The sequence below is a fragment of the Lithobates pipiens genome, unplaced genomic scaffold, assembly GCF_037356315.1.
Source record: "Lithobates pipiens isolate NorthernLeopardFrog02 unplaced genomic scaffold, aLitPip1_a1.2 Scaffold_27, whole genome shotgun sequence".
Classification (NCBI taxonomy): domain Eukaryota; kingdom Metazoa; phylum Chordata; class Amphibia; order Anura; family Ranidae; genus Lithobates; species Lithobates pipiens.
Genome location: NW_027507788.1, coordinates 175,188,457 through 175,205,124, shown reverse-complemented (window position 1 = coordinate 175,205,124; position 16,668 = coordinate 175,188,457). Strand labels below are relative to the sequence as shown.

The following is a 16,668-nucleotide window of genomic DNA, read 5'->3' as shown; positions in this document are numbered from 1 at the left end:
CCGCGCGAGGAGGGGGGGGCGGTACGGCGTCCGCGCGAGGAGGGGGGGCGCGGTATGGCGTCCGCGCGAGGGGGGGGGCGGTATGGCGTCCGCGCGAGGGGGGGGGCGGTATGGCGTCCACGCGAGGAGGGGGGCGTTATGTCGTCCGCGCGAGGAGGGGGGGGCGTAATGCCGTCCGCGCGAGGAGGGGGGGGCGTTATGCCGTCCGCGAGGAGGGGGGGGGGGCGTTATGCCGTCCGCGCGAGGAGGGGGAGGGCGTTATGCCGTCCGCGCGAGGAGGGGGGGGGGGCGTTATGGCCGTCCGCGCGAGGGGGGGGGGGGCGTTTATGCCGTCCGCGCGAGGAGGGGGGGGGGCGTTATGCCGTCCGCGCGAGGAGGGGGGGGGGGCTTATGCCGTCCGCGCGAGGAGGGGGGGGCGTTATGCCGTCCGCGCGAGGAGGGGGGGGGGCGTTATGCCGTCCGCGCGAGGAGGGGGGGGGCGTTATGCCGTCCGCGCGAGGAGGGGGGGGGGCGTTATGCCGTCCGCGCGAGGAGGGGGGGCGTTATGCCGTCCGCGCGCGAGGAGGGGGGGGGCGTTATGCCGTCCGCGCGAGGAGGGGGGGGGGGGCGTTATGCCGTCCGCGCGAGGAGGGGGGGGGGGCGTTATGCCGTCCGCGCGAGGAGGGGGGGCGTTATGCCGTCCGCGCGAGGAGGGGGGGGGCGTTATGCCGTCCGCCGAGGAGGGGGGGGGCGTTATGCCGTCCGCGCGAGGAGGGGGGGCGTTATGCCGTCCGCGCGAGGAGGGGGGGCGTTATGCCGTCCGCGCGAGGAGGGGGGGGGCGTTATGCCGTCCGCGCGAGGAGGGGGGGGGGGCGTTATGCCGTCCGCGCGAGGAGGGGGGGGGGGGCGTTATGCCGTCCGCGCGAGGAGGGGGGGGGGTTATGCCGTCCGCGCGAGGAGGGGGGGGGGGGGGGGCGTTATGCCGTCCGTGCGAGGAGGGGGGGGGGCGTTATGCCGTCCGCGCAAGGAGGGGGGGGGGGCGTTATGCCGTCCGCGCGAGGAGGGGGGGGGGGCGTTATGCCGTCCGCGCGAGGAAGGGGGGGGGCGTTATGCCGTCCGCGCGAGGAGGGGGGGGGGCGTTATGCCGTCCGCGCGAGGAGGGGGGGGGCGTTATGCCGTCCGCGCGAGGAGGGGGGGGGGCGTTATGCCGTCCGCGCGAGGAGGGGGGGGGGCGTTATGCCGTCCGCGCGAGGAGGGGGGGGGGGCGTTATGCCGTCCGCGCGAGGAGGGGGGGGGGGCGTTATGCCGTCCGCGCGAGGAGGGGGGGGCGTTATGCCGTCCGCGCGAGGAGGGGGGGGGGCGTTATGCCGTCGCGCGAGGAGGGGGGGGGCGTTATGCCGTCCGCGCGAGGAGGGGGGGGCGTTATGCCGTCCGCGCGAGGAGGGGGGGGCGTTATGCCGTCCGCGCGAGGAGGGGGGGCGTTATGCCGTCCGCGCGAGGAGGGGGGGGGGGCGTTATGCCGTCCGCGCGAGGAGGGGGGGGGGGGCGGTTATGCCGTCCGCGCGAGGAGGGGGGGCGTTATGCCGTCCGCGCGAGGAGGGGGGGCGTTATGCCGTCCGCGCGAGGGGGGGGGGCGTTATGCCGTCCGCGCGAGGGGGGGGGGGCGTTATGCCGTCCGCGCGAGGAGGGGGGGCGTTATGCCGTCCGCGCGAGGAGGGGGGGCGTTATGCCGTCCGCGCGAGGAGGGGGGGGCGTTATGCCGTCCGCGCGAGGAGGGGGGGGCGTTATGCCGTCCGCGCGAGGAGGGGGGGGCGTTATGCCGTCCGCGCGAGGGGGGGGGGGCGTTATGCCGTCCGCGCGAGGGTGGGGGGGGGGGGGCGTTATGCCGTCCGCGCGAGTCCATCAAGTCCAACCTATGTGTGTGATTATGTCAGTATTACATTGTATATCCCTGTATGTTGTGGTCATTCAGGTGCTTATCCAATCGTTTTTTTCAAACTATTGATTCCCCCTCCCGCTGAGACCGCCTGTGGAAGGGAATGCCACATCCTTGCCGCTCTTACAGTAAAGAACCCTCTACGTAGTTTAAGGTTAAACCTCTGTTATTCTAATTTTAATAAGTGGCTACATGTTTTCTTAAACTACCTTTCGCAAAAAGTTTTATCCCTATTGTGGGGTCACCAGTATGGTATTTATAAATTGAAATCATATCCCCTCTCAAGCGTCTCTTTATAACTAATATCCTTTAGACCCTTTCTTAGCGTTGTTGCCCTTCTTTGTACTCGCTCCATTTTCAGTACATCCTTCCTGAGGACTGGTGCCCAGAACTGGACAGCATACTCCATGTGCAGCCGGACCAGATTGTTGTACAGCAGGAGAATTATTTTATCTCTGGCATTGATCCCCTTTTTAATGCCAATATTCTGTTTGCTTTGTTAGCAGTAGCTTGGCATTGCATGCCATTGCTGAGCCTATCATCTACTAGGGCCCCCGGGTACTTTTCCATCCTAGATAGCCCTAGAGCAGTGATGGTGAACCTTGGCACCCCAGATGTTTTGAAACTACATTTCCCATGATGCTCAACTACACTGCAGAGTGCATGAACATCATGGGAAATGTAGTTCCAAAACAACTAGGGTGCTAAGGTTCGCCATCACTGCCCTAGAGGTTCTCCCCTTAGTGTATAGATTGCATTCATATTGTTGCCATTCAAATGCGTTATTTTACTTTTTTTTTCTACATTGAACCTCATTTGCCATGTAGTTGCCCAATCCATTCATTTGTTCAGATGTTCTTGCAAGGTTTCCACATCCTGCAGAGAAGTTATCGCCCTGCTTTGCTTAGTATCGTCCGCAAATACAGAGATTGAAATATTTACCCCCATCCTTCAGGTTGTTTATTAACCACTTGCTTACTGGGCACTTAAACCCCCCTCAGTCCCAGACCAATTTTCAGCTTTCAGCGCTGATGCACTTTGAATGACAATTGCGCGGGCATACAACACTGTACCCAAATGAAATTTTTATCATTTTTTTTCCCACAAATAGAGCTTTCTTTTGGTGGTATTTAAATACAGCTCAGAGTTTTCTTTTTTGCTAAACAAACAAAAAAATTGCAAAAAAATAAATAAAAATCATGTTTAATAGTTTGTTATAAAATTTTGCAAACTGGTCATTTTTCTCCTTCATTGAAGTGGCTGATGAGGCGGCACTGATGGACTGCACTGGTGCGCACTGATGGGCATAGTTAAGGCAGCACTAATGGGCACAGATAAGGCGGCACAGATGGGCACCACTGATAGATGGGACTGATAGGTGGCACTGCTGGGCACGGATATGTGGCACTGGGGTGCAGCACCTTTGTTGAGGCAGATTGTGGGCACTGCTGGGTGGCACTGTGGGCACTTTCTTTTTATTAATGTGGCACTGGCAGGGGGCAGGTGGGCACTGGCAGGGCTGGCCATGATTGGGACTGATGTCCCGATCACGGCCACCGGTGATCGGCTTTTTTTTTTCTCCTCGCGCTAACAGCGCGAGGAGGAATAATAGCCGATTACTGGCTCCGTTATATCACATGATCAGCTGTCATTGGCTGACAGCTGATCACGTGATAAGGGGTCGGGATCGACCCCTTGCATGGATCGGTGATCAGGCGAGTCTCATAGACTCGCCGATCACAGGGCGCGCAATAGACGTAGTCCCGGAAAAGGAGATCCGCGCTGTAGCCGTCATTTGGCTATAGTGCGGCTCTCAAGTGGTTAACAAAATAAATAGGACTGGTCACAGCACAGAACCCTGCGGGGCCCCACTACCCATCTGACCATCTAACCATTCCCCATTTATCACCACCCTCTGGACTCGCCCTTGTAGCCAGTTTTTAATCCATGTACTCACCCTATGGTCCATGCCAATGGACCTGATTTTGTACAATAACTGTTTATGGGGAACTGTGTGAAAAGCTTTTGCAAAATCCAGATACACATCTACAGGCCTTCCTTTATCTAGATGGCAAATCACCTCCTCATAGAAGTTTAACAGATTGGTTTGGCAATAAATATTCTTCATGAATCCATGCTGATTACTGCTAATGATACCATTCTCGTTACCAAAATCTTGTATATAGTCCCTTATCATACCCTCCAAGAGCTTGCATACTATTGATGTTAGGCTAACTGGTCTGTAATTCCCAGGGATGCATTTTGGGCCCTTTTTAAATATTGGTGCTACATTGGCTTTTCTCCAATCACCTGGTGCCAATCCAGTCAGTAGACTAAAAATTAGGCACAATGGTCTGGCAATTACTTGACCGAGTTCCTTAAGTACCCTCGGATGCAAACCATCTGGTCCCGGTGATTTATTAGATGTTAAGTTTCCCCAGTCTAATTTTAATTCTGTCCTCTGTTAACCACAGATGTTGGTGGTTAATGATTCAGTATAAGAAAAATATAACTAGAAATAAATAGACAGACACAAAGCAATGCAATTCATATTGGGCATTCCCTGGACACATGGACCTACGTAGGACCATTTAAATGGTACACAGTAGAAACTAAGGGGGCATACATGCATACACCAGTGAAGTCTTAGTTAGTACATACCGACCCAATTAGATAAAGTGTATGAGTAGACAAATATTATAGACATGTGAATGTTACACCCGCTGAATGTTGATCCATCTATTCCTAGCTTTAGTTCTGTGGTTTGGGGATTACACACGGCCAATATAAAGACAGGTCTCTAACGCTTATACCAGCTTAATCTAATTCAGTTCATTTATTTAGTTCATTATTTATTTTTTGTTAATACATAAGAATAAACGGGTATTTTTTTTTTTTTTTTTTTTTTTTTTTATGAAGTTTACCTGAGTCTATCTTGCAGCTTACACAAGCCATGACAAAACAACCTTGACAAATGCAGGACTCTGCTGCTGACGGGAGAAAATTAAACACATTTGTCACGCTGTGTGACCACATCGCCACGAGAAAGGCTCGCCCTGGTCAGATTTCCTCATTCATTGCTGAGTGACAACATCTCTCTCGGCGGCTGCATTATGTCTTCTCTGTGAAATCTCTGGCATAGTTTCTTTTATTGCCCAAGTATGCATTTGCATAGTTTCATTCTCAGCTGTAGTTAATGTCACTATGATGAAGTCACCTATATGTACGGGCTTTTCCACTGCACTGTAGAGCTGCAAGGGGCTTCCCGCTCAAAAAACAACTGCTAGGCAGGGCAGCACGTGATTAACCCCTACATGTCCAGTAGACTTCTTCTCTTCATTGCTAGAAACCATGAACTTTGAAGCCTCTAACCTTTTCGCTACTAGGCCCTTTGAACCCACATTAAAACTTTTGGTCCTGAAAAATGGACTTAAAACCCACAATACAATATATTTTCCAAAAGCACACAACTACTTTCATACTGAGCCAGTTCTGCCATTCCTCTCCTACATGTAAAACGCTTCTTTTTGTCACTACTAGAAAGTTAAACACATACACACAATATATAGATTATGTGTGTGTTCTGAGTGAACTTTCTAGTTAAAAAAAATATTTTTTTTTTATTTTTATTTTTTTTACACGTGGGAGAGGAATGCTAGAATTGGCTCTTTTTTATGAATTAAAAAACAAATACAATATGAACCCCAATTTTTTTTTTGTGAAATGAGAGATGATGTTATGTCGAGTAAATATAAAGCCAACATGTCCCGCTTTAAAATTACACACACTCTTGGAATGGTGCCAAACTCTGGTACTTAAAAAAATCTCCATAGGCTACCCTTTAAAAATTTTACAGGTTAGCAGTTAAGAGTTACAAAGGAGATCTTGTGCAAGAATTATTGCTCAAATGTTCACGGCGATACCTCACGTGTGGTGCGAACGCAATTAACATATGTGGGAGCAACCTACTATGCGTTCACTTCTGAGTGCGAGCATGAGAGGATGGGGGTGCTTTACATTTTTTATTATTTTTTTTATTTATACACCATCCCTTTAAATTTTTAACATCCCTGTAATAGGAATAAGGCATGATAGGTCCTCTATATGGAGACATCTGGGGTCAATAAGACCCCAGATATTTCCTCTACCCTGGAAAGCATGAGATGAAAAATATAAACCTCCACAACACAACACTGATCCCTGCGTTACAGGAAGAAAAAAAACTGGCAGTGTTTACATCTGCTAGATTGGGATGTCATGACATTCCTTGTGGCCTCCCAGGGTCCTAGAGATGGCTGGGGACCGTCCAGACCACGGCTATCTCCATGGTAATCCGGCTTCCTGATCACACCGGAGAGCCCAGAAAGGCAATGGGGCGGCGGCCCACTGCCTCTGAAAGCAATCCAGTGAATGAATAGCGGCTAGGATGGCTTTTACATTACAGGGAATCGACGGCTGAAAAAAATATATATCTGAATGATGCCTGTAGCTGCAGGCATCATTCTGATATTACCACTTCAACTAAGGATGTAATATGATGTCCTACGGGCTGAAAGTGTTTAAATCCAGGATGAATTTAGAAGCACTATATAGGCAGGTTGTGTGCTCCGTGTATAAATAATCCATTGAATAGAATGGATAGCCATTATGCTAGGTGCCCTGGCACATTGCAGCAGCCACCTTCTCTGCATCCCTTGCCTATTAGAGGCAGACAGGTGTACATACCCGCTCTCCAGATCGCGGCCTCTTCTTTGGCCGAGCTGGTAGCGCATCCTCCTTTGGATTTGTGTCTATTGCCCAATAGGAACCCTAGAAAAACAAAGAAAAACAAGTGCTTTTTAGTTGTTGCTGTCTGCAAATAAGGCCATAACACCTCTACCTGGGAAGGCTTTACAATCACATAAAAGAGTCATTTAATCTTTACAGCGATTTGTCAGACATGGTTATTGAAGGTCATGCTGGATATCTTTAAAAGAGAACCAGTCATAAAATAGGCAAAATAGAGTCATTTATGGGCTGCCTAAAGGGGAAGCTTGCAGGTTACATATTTAGGGTGTAACATGCTCCAGATCTGCCTCCCACACCCCTGTCCGTCCGTACCCCCCCCCACAGCAGGCAGGGGATCCTCTCCCCACACACCCTGCTGTCACATTTAGAAGACAGCACAGCTGTGAAGGGCTCTACCCACAGAACCATGTCATCCATTCACAATGGTAAACTGCTGCTTGTTCTCAATGGACTGCGAGCATGCCGATTAGCATACTCTTAAGCCACATACACACTATCAGATTTTCTGTTGAGTTTTTCCTTCAGATTTACCAAAACCATATAATATGAGGTCAAACCTTAGGAGTTTCAATGTGTATGCAATCAGGCAGGCCCTTGTACTACATGGTTTTGGTAACTCTGAAGGAAAAACTCAGCAGAAAATCTGATAGTGTGTATGGGGCTTTAGTCCATTCACACTGCCTACAACTCTAACAGAAATCCCATACACATGTATGAGCAACAGAGCTGAAGGCAATGTGTGCAGGAGCCCCACACCGCACCCATGATCCACTAATCTTAGTGCAATGCTCTGCAAACTCTTGTGAAAATAAATAAATAAAAAAAACAATGCACGTTTATTTTTTTCCTGAAAAATATGTATATTTATTATTTTTTCAAAAAAAGTGAACTTATCCATTTGTATGCGCTCCTTGTCAGGGCACAAAGATGGCCATACATTATACAATTATCTTATTAGCTTTCCTTTAGATTTGCCTTCAACTATGTAGCACACGGGCCTGCCTGATTGCAGATTGAAAGTGTTTAGGTTTGAGCTCATATTATATGGTTTTGAGAAATTTAAATTAAATTGTACAACAAAATTGCATAATGTATGGCCAGCCTAAATTCAGCCATAGATGGAGCGATTTTCTTTCCTGCAACCACGGGGAGTTGAATCACTTGATTCCCCTGTTAACACAATGAATGTTGATTGGGAAATCCCTTCATCTGAGCCATTGTGTTCTTTCAGTGGGGGAACCTGCCCCCCCCCCCCCCCCCGCTGGGAGAACACAGAGATTACGCTAGTGGCTATAATAGCCTCTAAAAAATAATCACAGGCAAAATCTGACAGGCTGTTTGTACCCAAGTCAATCAATCAATCAACTTGGGTACATTTAGCCTGCCCATACATGGACGACCATACACTGTGCAAATTTCTTTCCTGCAACCACGGGTTGCAGGAAAGAAATTTGCACAATTCCCCCACCAACATGGATAGTGCAGACAGGGGAATCCCTCCTGCTGAGCCATTGTCTGCTCCCAGCGGGGCAAGTCATCCTCACCGGGAGAAGACCATAATTATCATAAGAGAATCTGGCAGGCTGGTTGTACCCAAGTTCATGAACCAACTTGGTACATTCAGCCTGCCCATTAACGTTTTGAAGCACAGCCGGTTCCTGCTAAACCGGACGAGATTCAAAGTGTGCATGGCTGGCCTAAGGCTCCTATAACAGCTATCTTCATGGCTGAGGTCAGTGCTGATAAGCTTCTCACTTTCCACCAGAAGCTCCGATGGTCAAACTCGTGCTGAGCAGGAGATAGGTTAGCCTCTGTGGGGAGTCTGACACTAATCAAGTTCATATTTCAGGGTGCACATGATAAGCACATCTAAAAGTTGCTTGATAGAAGCTGCTCTCACATGTCTGGAAAAAAGGAATATTTAACTAACTGACCCCCCACAGAAAAGTATTAAGCCCCTTTCACACTTGTGCGACTTGGCACTGTTTTGCTATGATTTCCAAAGAGCACCATTCATATCTGTGTGACTTCAAAGTAATCCCTGTACTACTTTGGTACGACTGATGCAAGTTGAGCTCCATAGACCTCACGTTTACACAGGCATTCCCTGAAATATAACTGCAAAATAGCACGACTTTCAAGTCGCAGCAGTGTGAAAGGGGCCTTAGTCATTTTTTTTTGGACCTGTTAGCTTGATCCATTTTGTTATCCCAGCATCACTTTAAGTCACTGACCTGGAACAGCAGCAAGCGAAGCTTGAGGACACTTGAGAGGCACATACTTGTGTCAGGTCATTGACTTGCCATGAAATGAAGGACAAGGATGGCAGCAAGGCCCAGAGGATGCTGCTTAAATAGCAAGTCACCAATGACCACAATCCTAATTCTGTGCTCCCTGATCCTTTTTGGATTACCACCCATCATTAATAGATGTATATTAAAACGTACACCCAAGTCCCTTTTTATGACATTAATGCAGGAACGTAGCCATTTACCTTTCCAGGGTCGTCCTTGGATCGAGGCACTTTCAGAAAGCACTTATTCAATGACAGGTTGTGTCGTATAGAATTCTGCAGACAGAAAACACAAAGGTGACTTGTCAGCATTCTATTATAATAAGACATCACCGGACAGCTGCCATCCAAGAGATTACATCCAGAAATGCTTTGATGACACATTTGGGCTGCACAATGCACCCAGGCCAGAATCAAGAGGTCAAATGAGGCAAGAAAGTACATTTCCTTTACGTTTGGGGTAAGCCTTTAGATTGCACCCACACTTTTCAAGATCGTCTCGGCCATCTTTTGCAAGGGTCATTATCCACCAAGCAGACGAAAGGTTTTTTGAGCTTCACATAGCATCATATGATATTGACTAGTTGTAGAGACTCTTAAAATGGGAAATTCTCAGCATGTTGGTCTTTATTGACGTGAAACACCTCCAGGATAGAAGGTGCCATGATGTATATGGGGGATCAATATTTTGATTTATTTTATGGCCAGTACAAGGTGGACACCCCCAATTCAGGGTTGATGCCAATTTACTAGACAAGGGCAAAGTGATGGCATTTGTGTAAAGCCCACCAGACAGATACATACCTTGTTAGCATTCCCGTGCCATTCCCGTGCCACTCTACCTCTTTTGCAGCTAGCGCCAAAAATTCCCAGTTTCTTCTGGTATCGAATGCTGGGAGGAACAGATAAAAGTCACCCCCTTTACCATGTGACTGCGACCTGACCCAGCAATTGGCTGCTAAAAGTCATTGTAAACTCTGTTACACCACTAGTACCTACAGGTTATATAATTAGGCTTACCTGTAGGTACTGTGAACATCTCCTAAACTTGCACTGTTTAGGAGATATATAAAATGCATGCAACCAACGACATCATCGGCGCATGCTCTTTGAAGGGGCGACTTACAGTGCCGGACCTTCAGATCCTGTTCCGGAAACCGAGTCATCGCGGCTCCAGCCACTCACACGCCACAGCCTCCAAACCCCGAAGAAATACCAGGGGAAGATGTCAGCCGTCTCAGCGGTGAACTAATTAAATAATTGTGTGTCCATGTTCTGTGTACTGCGGTAGACCAGATATAGTGAATGCAGGGTCCAGGGTTTAATAACACTTGAAAGCGGTTGGGGGGGGGGGCTGTAAGGCAATGGCATAATGTGCTAGTATGTATCAAATACTATCACATTATGAAATACTTACCTTCCACCCGCTGGAAGGCAAGTATTGCATAATGTGCTAGTATTGCATACATACTAGCATATTAGGCCATTGCCTTACAGGTAGCCCCCCCCCCCCCATTCAGCGGTTTACAACCGCTTTAAAGTGTTACTAAACCCTGCATTCACTATATCTGGTCTGCCACAGTACATGGAGAAGCAATTATCTTAGTAAATATAAACTTGTAAATGCCTTTTCTCATTAGCAGTATATAGCAGTCTTGTGACTTCTATCAGTGACTGGTTAAAGCTTGTAGGAGATTTCATTCTCACCTGATTGTCCTATGAGGCTGCAGGACCCCTGCACCTTTGTTTGGATAGTGCTAAATGGCCCTGTGCTGATCTCATGCATTCTCCCAAGAAAAACAAAAAACAAACAAAAAAAACCTCTAGCACTACACACCAAACTAAGCATGAGCAGAGTGACTTCAATGCTCTGTTCTAACAGGAGATGGATTGGGGACTGTGCAAGAAGGGGAGGATCGGGGAGGATCAGAGAAGACAGGATTAAACAGTCTTTGGACATAATGCAGAGGATTAACCCCTTAGGTTCCACAGTGAGTATAACAAGCATGCTTTACTGCATATACAGACTGATTTTACTGTTGTGATTTTATTAACACTAAGGAGGTCAAATAGGAGGAGATCAGAGGAGATCACCTGGGAGGAGATCAGAGGAGATCACCTGGGAGGAGATCAGAGGAGATCACCTGGGAGGAGATCAGAGGAGATCACCTGGGAGGAGATCAGAGGAGATCACCTGGGAGGAGATCAGAGGAGATCACCTGGGAGGAGATCACCTGGGAGGAGATCACCTGGGAGGAGATCACCTGGGAGGAGATCACCTGGGAGGAGATCACCTGGGAGGAGATCACCTGGGAGGAGATCACACGCTCCCCAAAACACAGAAGCACCTGGTATTTCTGCCAGCTGAGGCAGCTGAGGAAGCAGCGGAGGAATGCTGGTAAGGTGAGTTATCAGTGGGTCAGGTGTCCAGCTAGTCACCGTGTCTTTATTTACTCAAAACAATGTATTTTAAAAATGCTGACATTCGATTGACTCCTGTGTTGTGTGAGTTCTAGTGAAAGGGTCCATTTTAGGAAATGTCTAAAAGAGGGGAAAATCCATATGGCTGGGGTCTCAAAAATGTGTCATTTGATGCTTGGAGCCACAACATAAAAAGATTGCATACTTCTTGTTCAAGGCTTACAAAGGCAATAATAAACAAGCCAATATCTAGATGAACATTGAGAACGGACAGGAAGGGTACATTCACAGAATTACCAATACCTTGAATTTTGCTTAACCACTTCCCATCCAGGCCAATTCTGACATTTCTCTCCTACATGAAAAATTCATATATGTTTTTTTTGCTTTAAAATGACATAGAACCCCCAAACATTATATATGTTTTTTTTTTTTTAGGAAAGACCCTGGAGAATACAATGGCGGTCACTGCAACTTTATCTCAACAGTATTTGCGCAGCAATTTTTCGAACACTTTTTTTACAGGAAAAAAACAACATTAAAAAAATAAGTTAGTACAATTTTTTTGCATAATGTGAAAGATGAAGTTACGCCGAGTAAATAGATACCCGACATATCACGCTTCAAAATTGTACACGCTTGTGGAATGGTGCTACTTTTCATTTTTAGTTTGACTTTTAAAAAGTCCCCTCTTGCCACCCATCAGAACAATCAAGCGACCGAACAGCCACTATGATCGTTCTTATGGTGTAGGGAATCACTAGCTGAAAAAGCCACTATCTGAATGATGCTTGTAGCTGCAGGCATCATTCAGATATACCCACACAAAGCCAAGGACATCAAATGACGTACCTTGGGAAGGAAGAGGTTATTGTGGTTTTAAAGGCAAAAGGTTTTTTATATTCTACGCATTAAAGATAAAAAAAAAAAAACCTGTGTGCAGCAGCCCCTCTCAGCCCCCCCAAATACTTACCTGAGCCCCATCACGATCCAGCGATGTTTCATCAGAGTCTGCAAGACAAAGGCATAACGAGCTAGTATACATAGTATACTAGCCCATTATGAATTACTTACCTGAGATCAAAGCCCCGCATTGGTCCTCGTTCACCACGCCGGCGGCCGACATCTCCCTGGGGGGGTTACTTACGGGTATTGCGGCTCCGGCACTGTGACTGGCCGGAGCCGCAATGACGTCACTCCCGCACATGCGAGCCGCCTGTGACAGTAACAACTGAAGCAACGGCACGTACGTGCCGTTGCTTCAGTTTGCTTAAGTGCGCATGTGCGGATGATGTCGTCACATGCAAATACAGGGATATCTCCTAAACCGTGCAGGGTAAGGAGATATCCAGTGTAGCTACAGGTAAGACTTATTATAGGCTTGCCTGTCGTATAAAGTGGTTGTAAAGGGTTTACAACCACTTTAAGTTGGCCAAAGATGGTTTCAAATCTTGGCCGGTTCAGCTGGGACCAGTCAAGATTTTATCCATCTATGGGCAGGCTGATTGTACTTAAGTGTTTGTAAATGATCACCTTGTAAAACAACGCATTCAGGTTAAAATAGAAATGAAAGGTGAAACAAAAAAGTTTTGTTTTTATTTTAAATAAGTGATCACATTTCCTCTGTTCTCACCCGCATAAGAGCTGGGGCGGGGGAAGCAGCACACCGATCTTCCCAGTGAATGACGCTGCAGTGGACATCAGGACATGTCTGTGTCCCTGTCTCCCTACATCTCCCCGTTCTTACTCTCCATGAGACAATTGCGGGTATCCCTGTGGACATAGAGTCCACGAGACCCATGACCACAGTCACGGAGCTCCTGGTGGGCTTGTGCCCGCAAGCCGCCTCTTAGAGGGCAACATACAGGTAATCTGCCTGTATGTACTTTTCTGCCGCAGTATATATGTGCAAGGCAGTCAGGAATTGGTTAAAAAAAAAATCTGAAGACTAAGACCACTCATGCTGGGAAATGAAAGAATACTTTACAAAACTCAACATAATACAGTAGATTTCCGAAGTTGTATTCTGTTGAATGAAAATTTTCGTAACTTAAAGTAATTTTTAATTTTTTTTTTTTTCCAACTAGACTTTACAAGCAAACATGTAATACTTACCTGCTCTGTGCAGTTCGTTTTGCACAGAGCAGTCCAGATCCTCCTCTTCTCGGGTCCCTCTTCACTGCTGTTGGCCCCTCCCTCCTCTCAAGTGCCCCCACAGCAAGTAGCTTGCTATGGGGGCACCCGAGCCGAGTCACAGCGCCGTGTGTCCATGCAGACACAGAGATCCGACTCGGACCCGCCCCCTCTCTGGCTAACTGACATTGATTGACAGCCACGGGAGCCAATGGCACCACTGCTGAGTCTCGGATGGCTAAGAAACTCGTGGACAGTCAATTGAGAGAGATAGGGCTCAGGTAAGTCATTTGGGGGTGCTGAGGGAGCTGCTACACACAGGTTTTTGATTTTCAATGCATAGCTTGCAAAAAAAAAAAAACACAAAAACAAAAAACAGACCAGACGATCATTCGTCTGATATCCTCATGTGTACAAGGCTTTACTCGAGTTCTCATGCAATCAGATTTCTGCGTTAATGCTCTGACTTGTCATAAAAGTGGGGAGTTTCGCAAGGTGCCTCTACATCACACTGTTTTAACAAGGGTGCCCAGGCATCATGGGGCGCCTTGGCGTATCTTTAGATGTGCCTTGGCAAAAGGTTAGCCCAAAAATTGGATACAGGAGAAAGCCTGCCTTTTAGTTACACAAAGGCACAGATTTTTATTGGGGACTATTACAACCTTCTAGCTGCCGGTGTTCTGACACAAAGTGTCCTCCTATCGGATAGTGTCCGGGCCGTACTGCGCAGGCGCGTCGCTTGCGCAGTACGAGGGACAAGGAGAAGCCAAACATCTCCGAAGAAGAACCACGCCTGTGCACTGAGTCCGGGTTGAAGCCCCACCATCCAAGTGGACATACGATTGCTCATAGTAACAGGGCCCCTCGCAGGCACACTTCACTCGCCATGCTTCGGGCACGGCCTTGCTTGGCTCTTTTATATTCTAACGCTATGTCCACTTGGATGGTGGGGCACGAACACAGTGCGCAGGCGCAGTTTATCTTCGGAGATGTTCGGCTTCTCCCTGTCCCCCGTACCGCGCAAGTGCAGTACAGGGCAGACACTATGTGATGGGGGACACCATCTGATGCCGGCATCCTAACAACCAACAACATCATCCGCTAATAAGGAGAATGATGGTTGCCTGCACAAGTGTCCTTGTGTGAGCCCCTCCCTGCTGGGGTCACATTAGCTGAGTGATGGAGAAAAATGGAGGGAGAAGAGAAACATTGGAATACTAGTCAGTACCAGCATTCAAAATTGTATTTGCTGTGAAGGAACAAAACATCTAACGTTGGGCATCCCACGTGTGGATGTTGCTGCATTGTACAAAAAACGATAAAGCTAAAAAAAATACAAAATAGTATGTACCACGCCAACTGCGAGATTTACATTTATAATCCAGTGAAGAAGATGCAAGGGAGGCTAAAGTACTGCATCATAAAACTGACTTTTGTGGAGCTACCTTGAGAAAACCAATCGTTTAACCCCTCCAGGGCTCAGCATCCCTCCTACACGCTCCACGGCTCTGCAAAAGGTGTTAATTACCATCCTCGCTGGTTATAAAACTTGGCATGCCCGCGGCTGCTGCTGAGTCATACTTTGGAGCAATTCTGCAGGATAAAAAAAAAGTAAACTTGTGCCAAAAACGGCAATATCCATCTTTTTAACTTTTCTGCCAGGATTGATTCACCTGCTGAAAAGATTTATAAAGTAATGGGCCCGTTTCTGGGATGCACCTCCCTAGTCTAGGTTACTGCTTTGCCCATTTAGTGCATTTAGGGCTGGCTATAGATACCGCTTATTTTCGATTAGGAAAAAAAAATAAAACCCAAACAGATCTCTCCATCCACACATGCGAGGTGGACAAAGGAATCCTCCACATTGTGCCATTATATTCTGACAGCAGGTCTCCTCCGCTGTCATCTAGAATAGTTTATCGTTGGATCAACTTCTGTTGAGCAGGAACAGCTACAGATGAACTGGAATTTGGCCAGTCCTTGCTGAATTGGTCAACATTTGATCCATCTCTGAGCAGGAGACCAGAGTGACTCTCCTGCCTGCATGTCCCCAACCCTTGTCCCCCTGTCTCAAGTACCTTCCCCTTCCCACCTAGTAGCTCACAAAGCAAATACTTCCACTGCAGTCCTGTTTTCACCTTGCAAGTGGCAAGCTATGGAATTTAAAAACCATTGGGATTTTCTGATCTCCTAAGGAGGTTGGCTGCCTGACTCTCAAACATATAGAATGGTTCCAATACTTTCCGAATCATCACCAAGAATGGGGGCGACTAGGATGATCAGAATGAATTGCACCACTAGCACCTGCAAGAACAAAAATGGCAGCCACAATTTGCAGGTTGACTTTAAAGTTGAATATCAGCACTGTTTTACCTACCAAAATACAATCCCAATTCCAAAAAGTAGGGACGCTGCCTAAAATCTAAAGAACGCAATGATTCACAAATCTAATAAACCTATATTTTATTCATAATAGAAAACATCAAAATGTTTAAAGCCGAGTTCCACCCAAACATGCCACCATTGGCATGTCCTTTTTTTTTTGGGGGGGGGGGGGCACCTGGTTTGGAGTGGGACTTCCTGTCCCACTTCCGACTTCTGGTCGCCTAGGCAGCCCCTCCTTCCTGGCAATGTTCTGGGAATTGAGGATATTTGTCTGTCTATCGCGACCTGAGATTGCCAGCCCTAGGAGACTAGAAATCGGACTTTATTCTGCTGCAGTTAAAAAACCAACTTGTGACCGGACACAGTAAAGGAGATGCAATAAATTGATTAGCTGACCTTCCTGCTATCTCCTACTATCAGCAGGCTAGCACATGTAAATACAGACTACCTGAATGGGCCCCAATTAATGCCCCTTTTCATCAGCCCAAGGAAAGTTGTATGGTGGATTGCAAGAGGATGAAATAAAGTAAAATGTATGGTCATTGGACGGAGCAATCACGTGATAAAGGGCCGCTGTCATTGACCCTTTACCTTACTCCGTGACGTGCCAAGTCCGAAGCGCAATTCTGGGAGTAAGTCATTGTACCCCTTCCCAGAATTAAGGGACTGCGCTGTAGCCATCATTCGGCTATGGCCCAGTCGACAAGTGGTTAAATAAGGACACGTGCGTTCT

At 47.7% G+C, this 16,668-nt stretch overlaps 1 protein-coding gene across 1 annotated transcript in view; it reads right to left on the bottom strand.

The window, feature by feature from the left end:
• Window positions 1–16,668, bottom strand: part of FOXJ3 (forkhead box J3) — a 131,022-nt gene that overhangs the window by 36,553 nt on the left and 77,801 nt on the right. The window contains exons 4-5 of the mRNA XM_077457918.1: window positions 9,198–9,272; window positions 6,641–6,724 (exon numbers count right to left, since the gene is read on the bottom strand). Of these exons, the coding sequence (XP_077314044.1) occupies window positions 6,641–6,724; window positions 9,198–9,272 (159 nt within the window). The remainder of the gene's footprint in view (window positions 1–6,640; window positions 6,725–9,197; window positions 9,273–16,668) is intronic.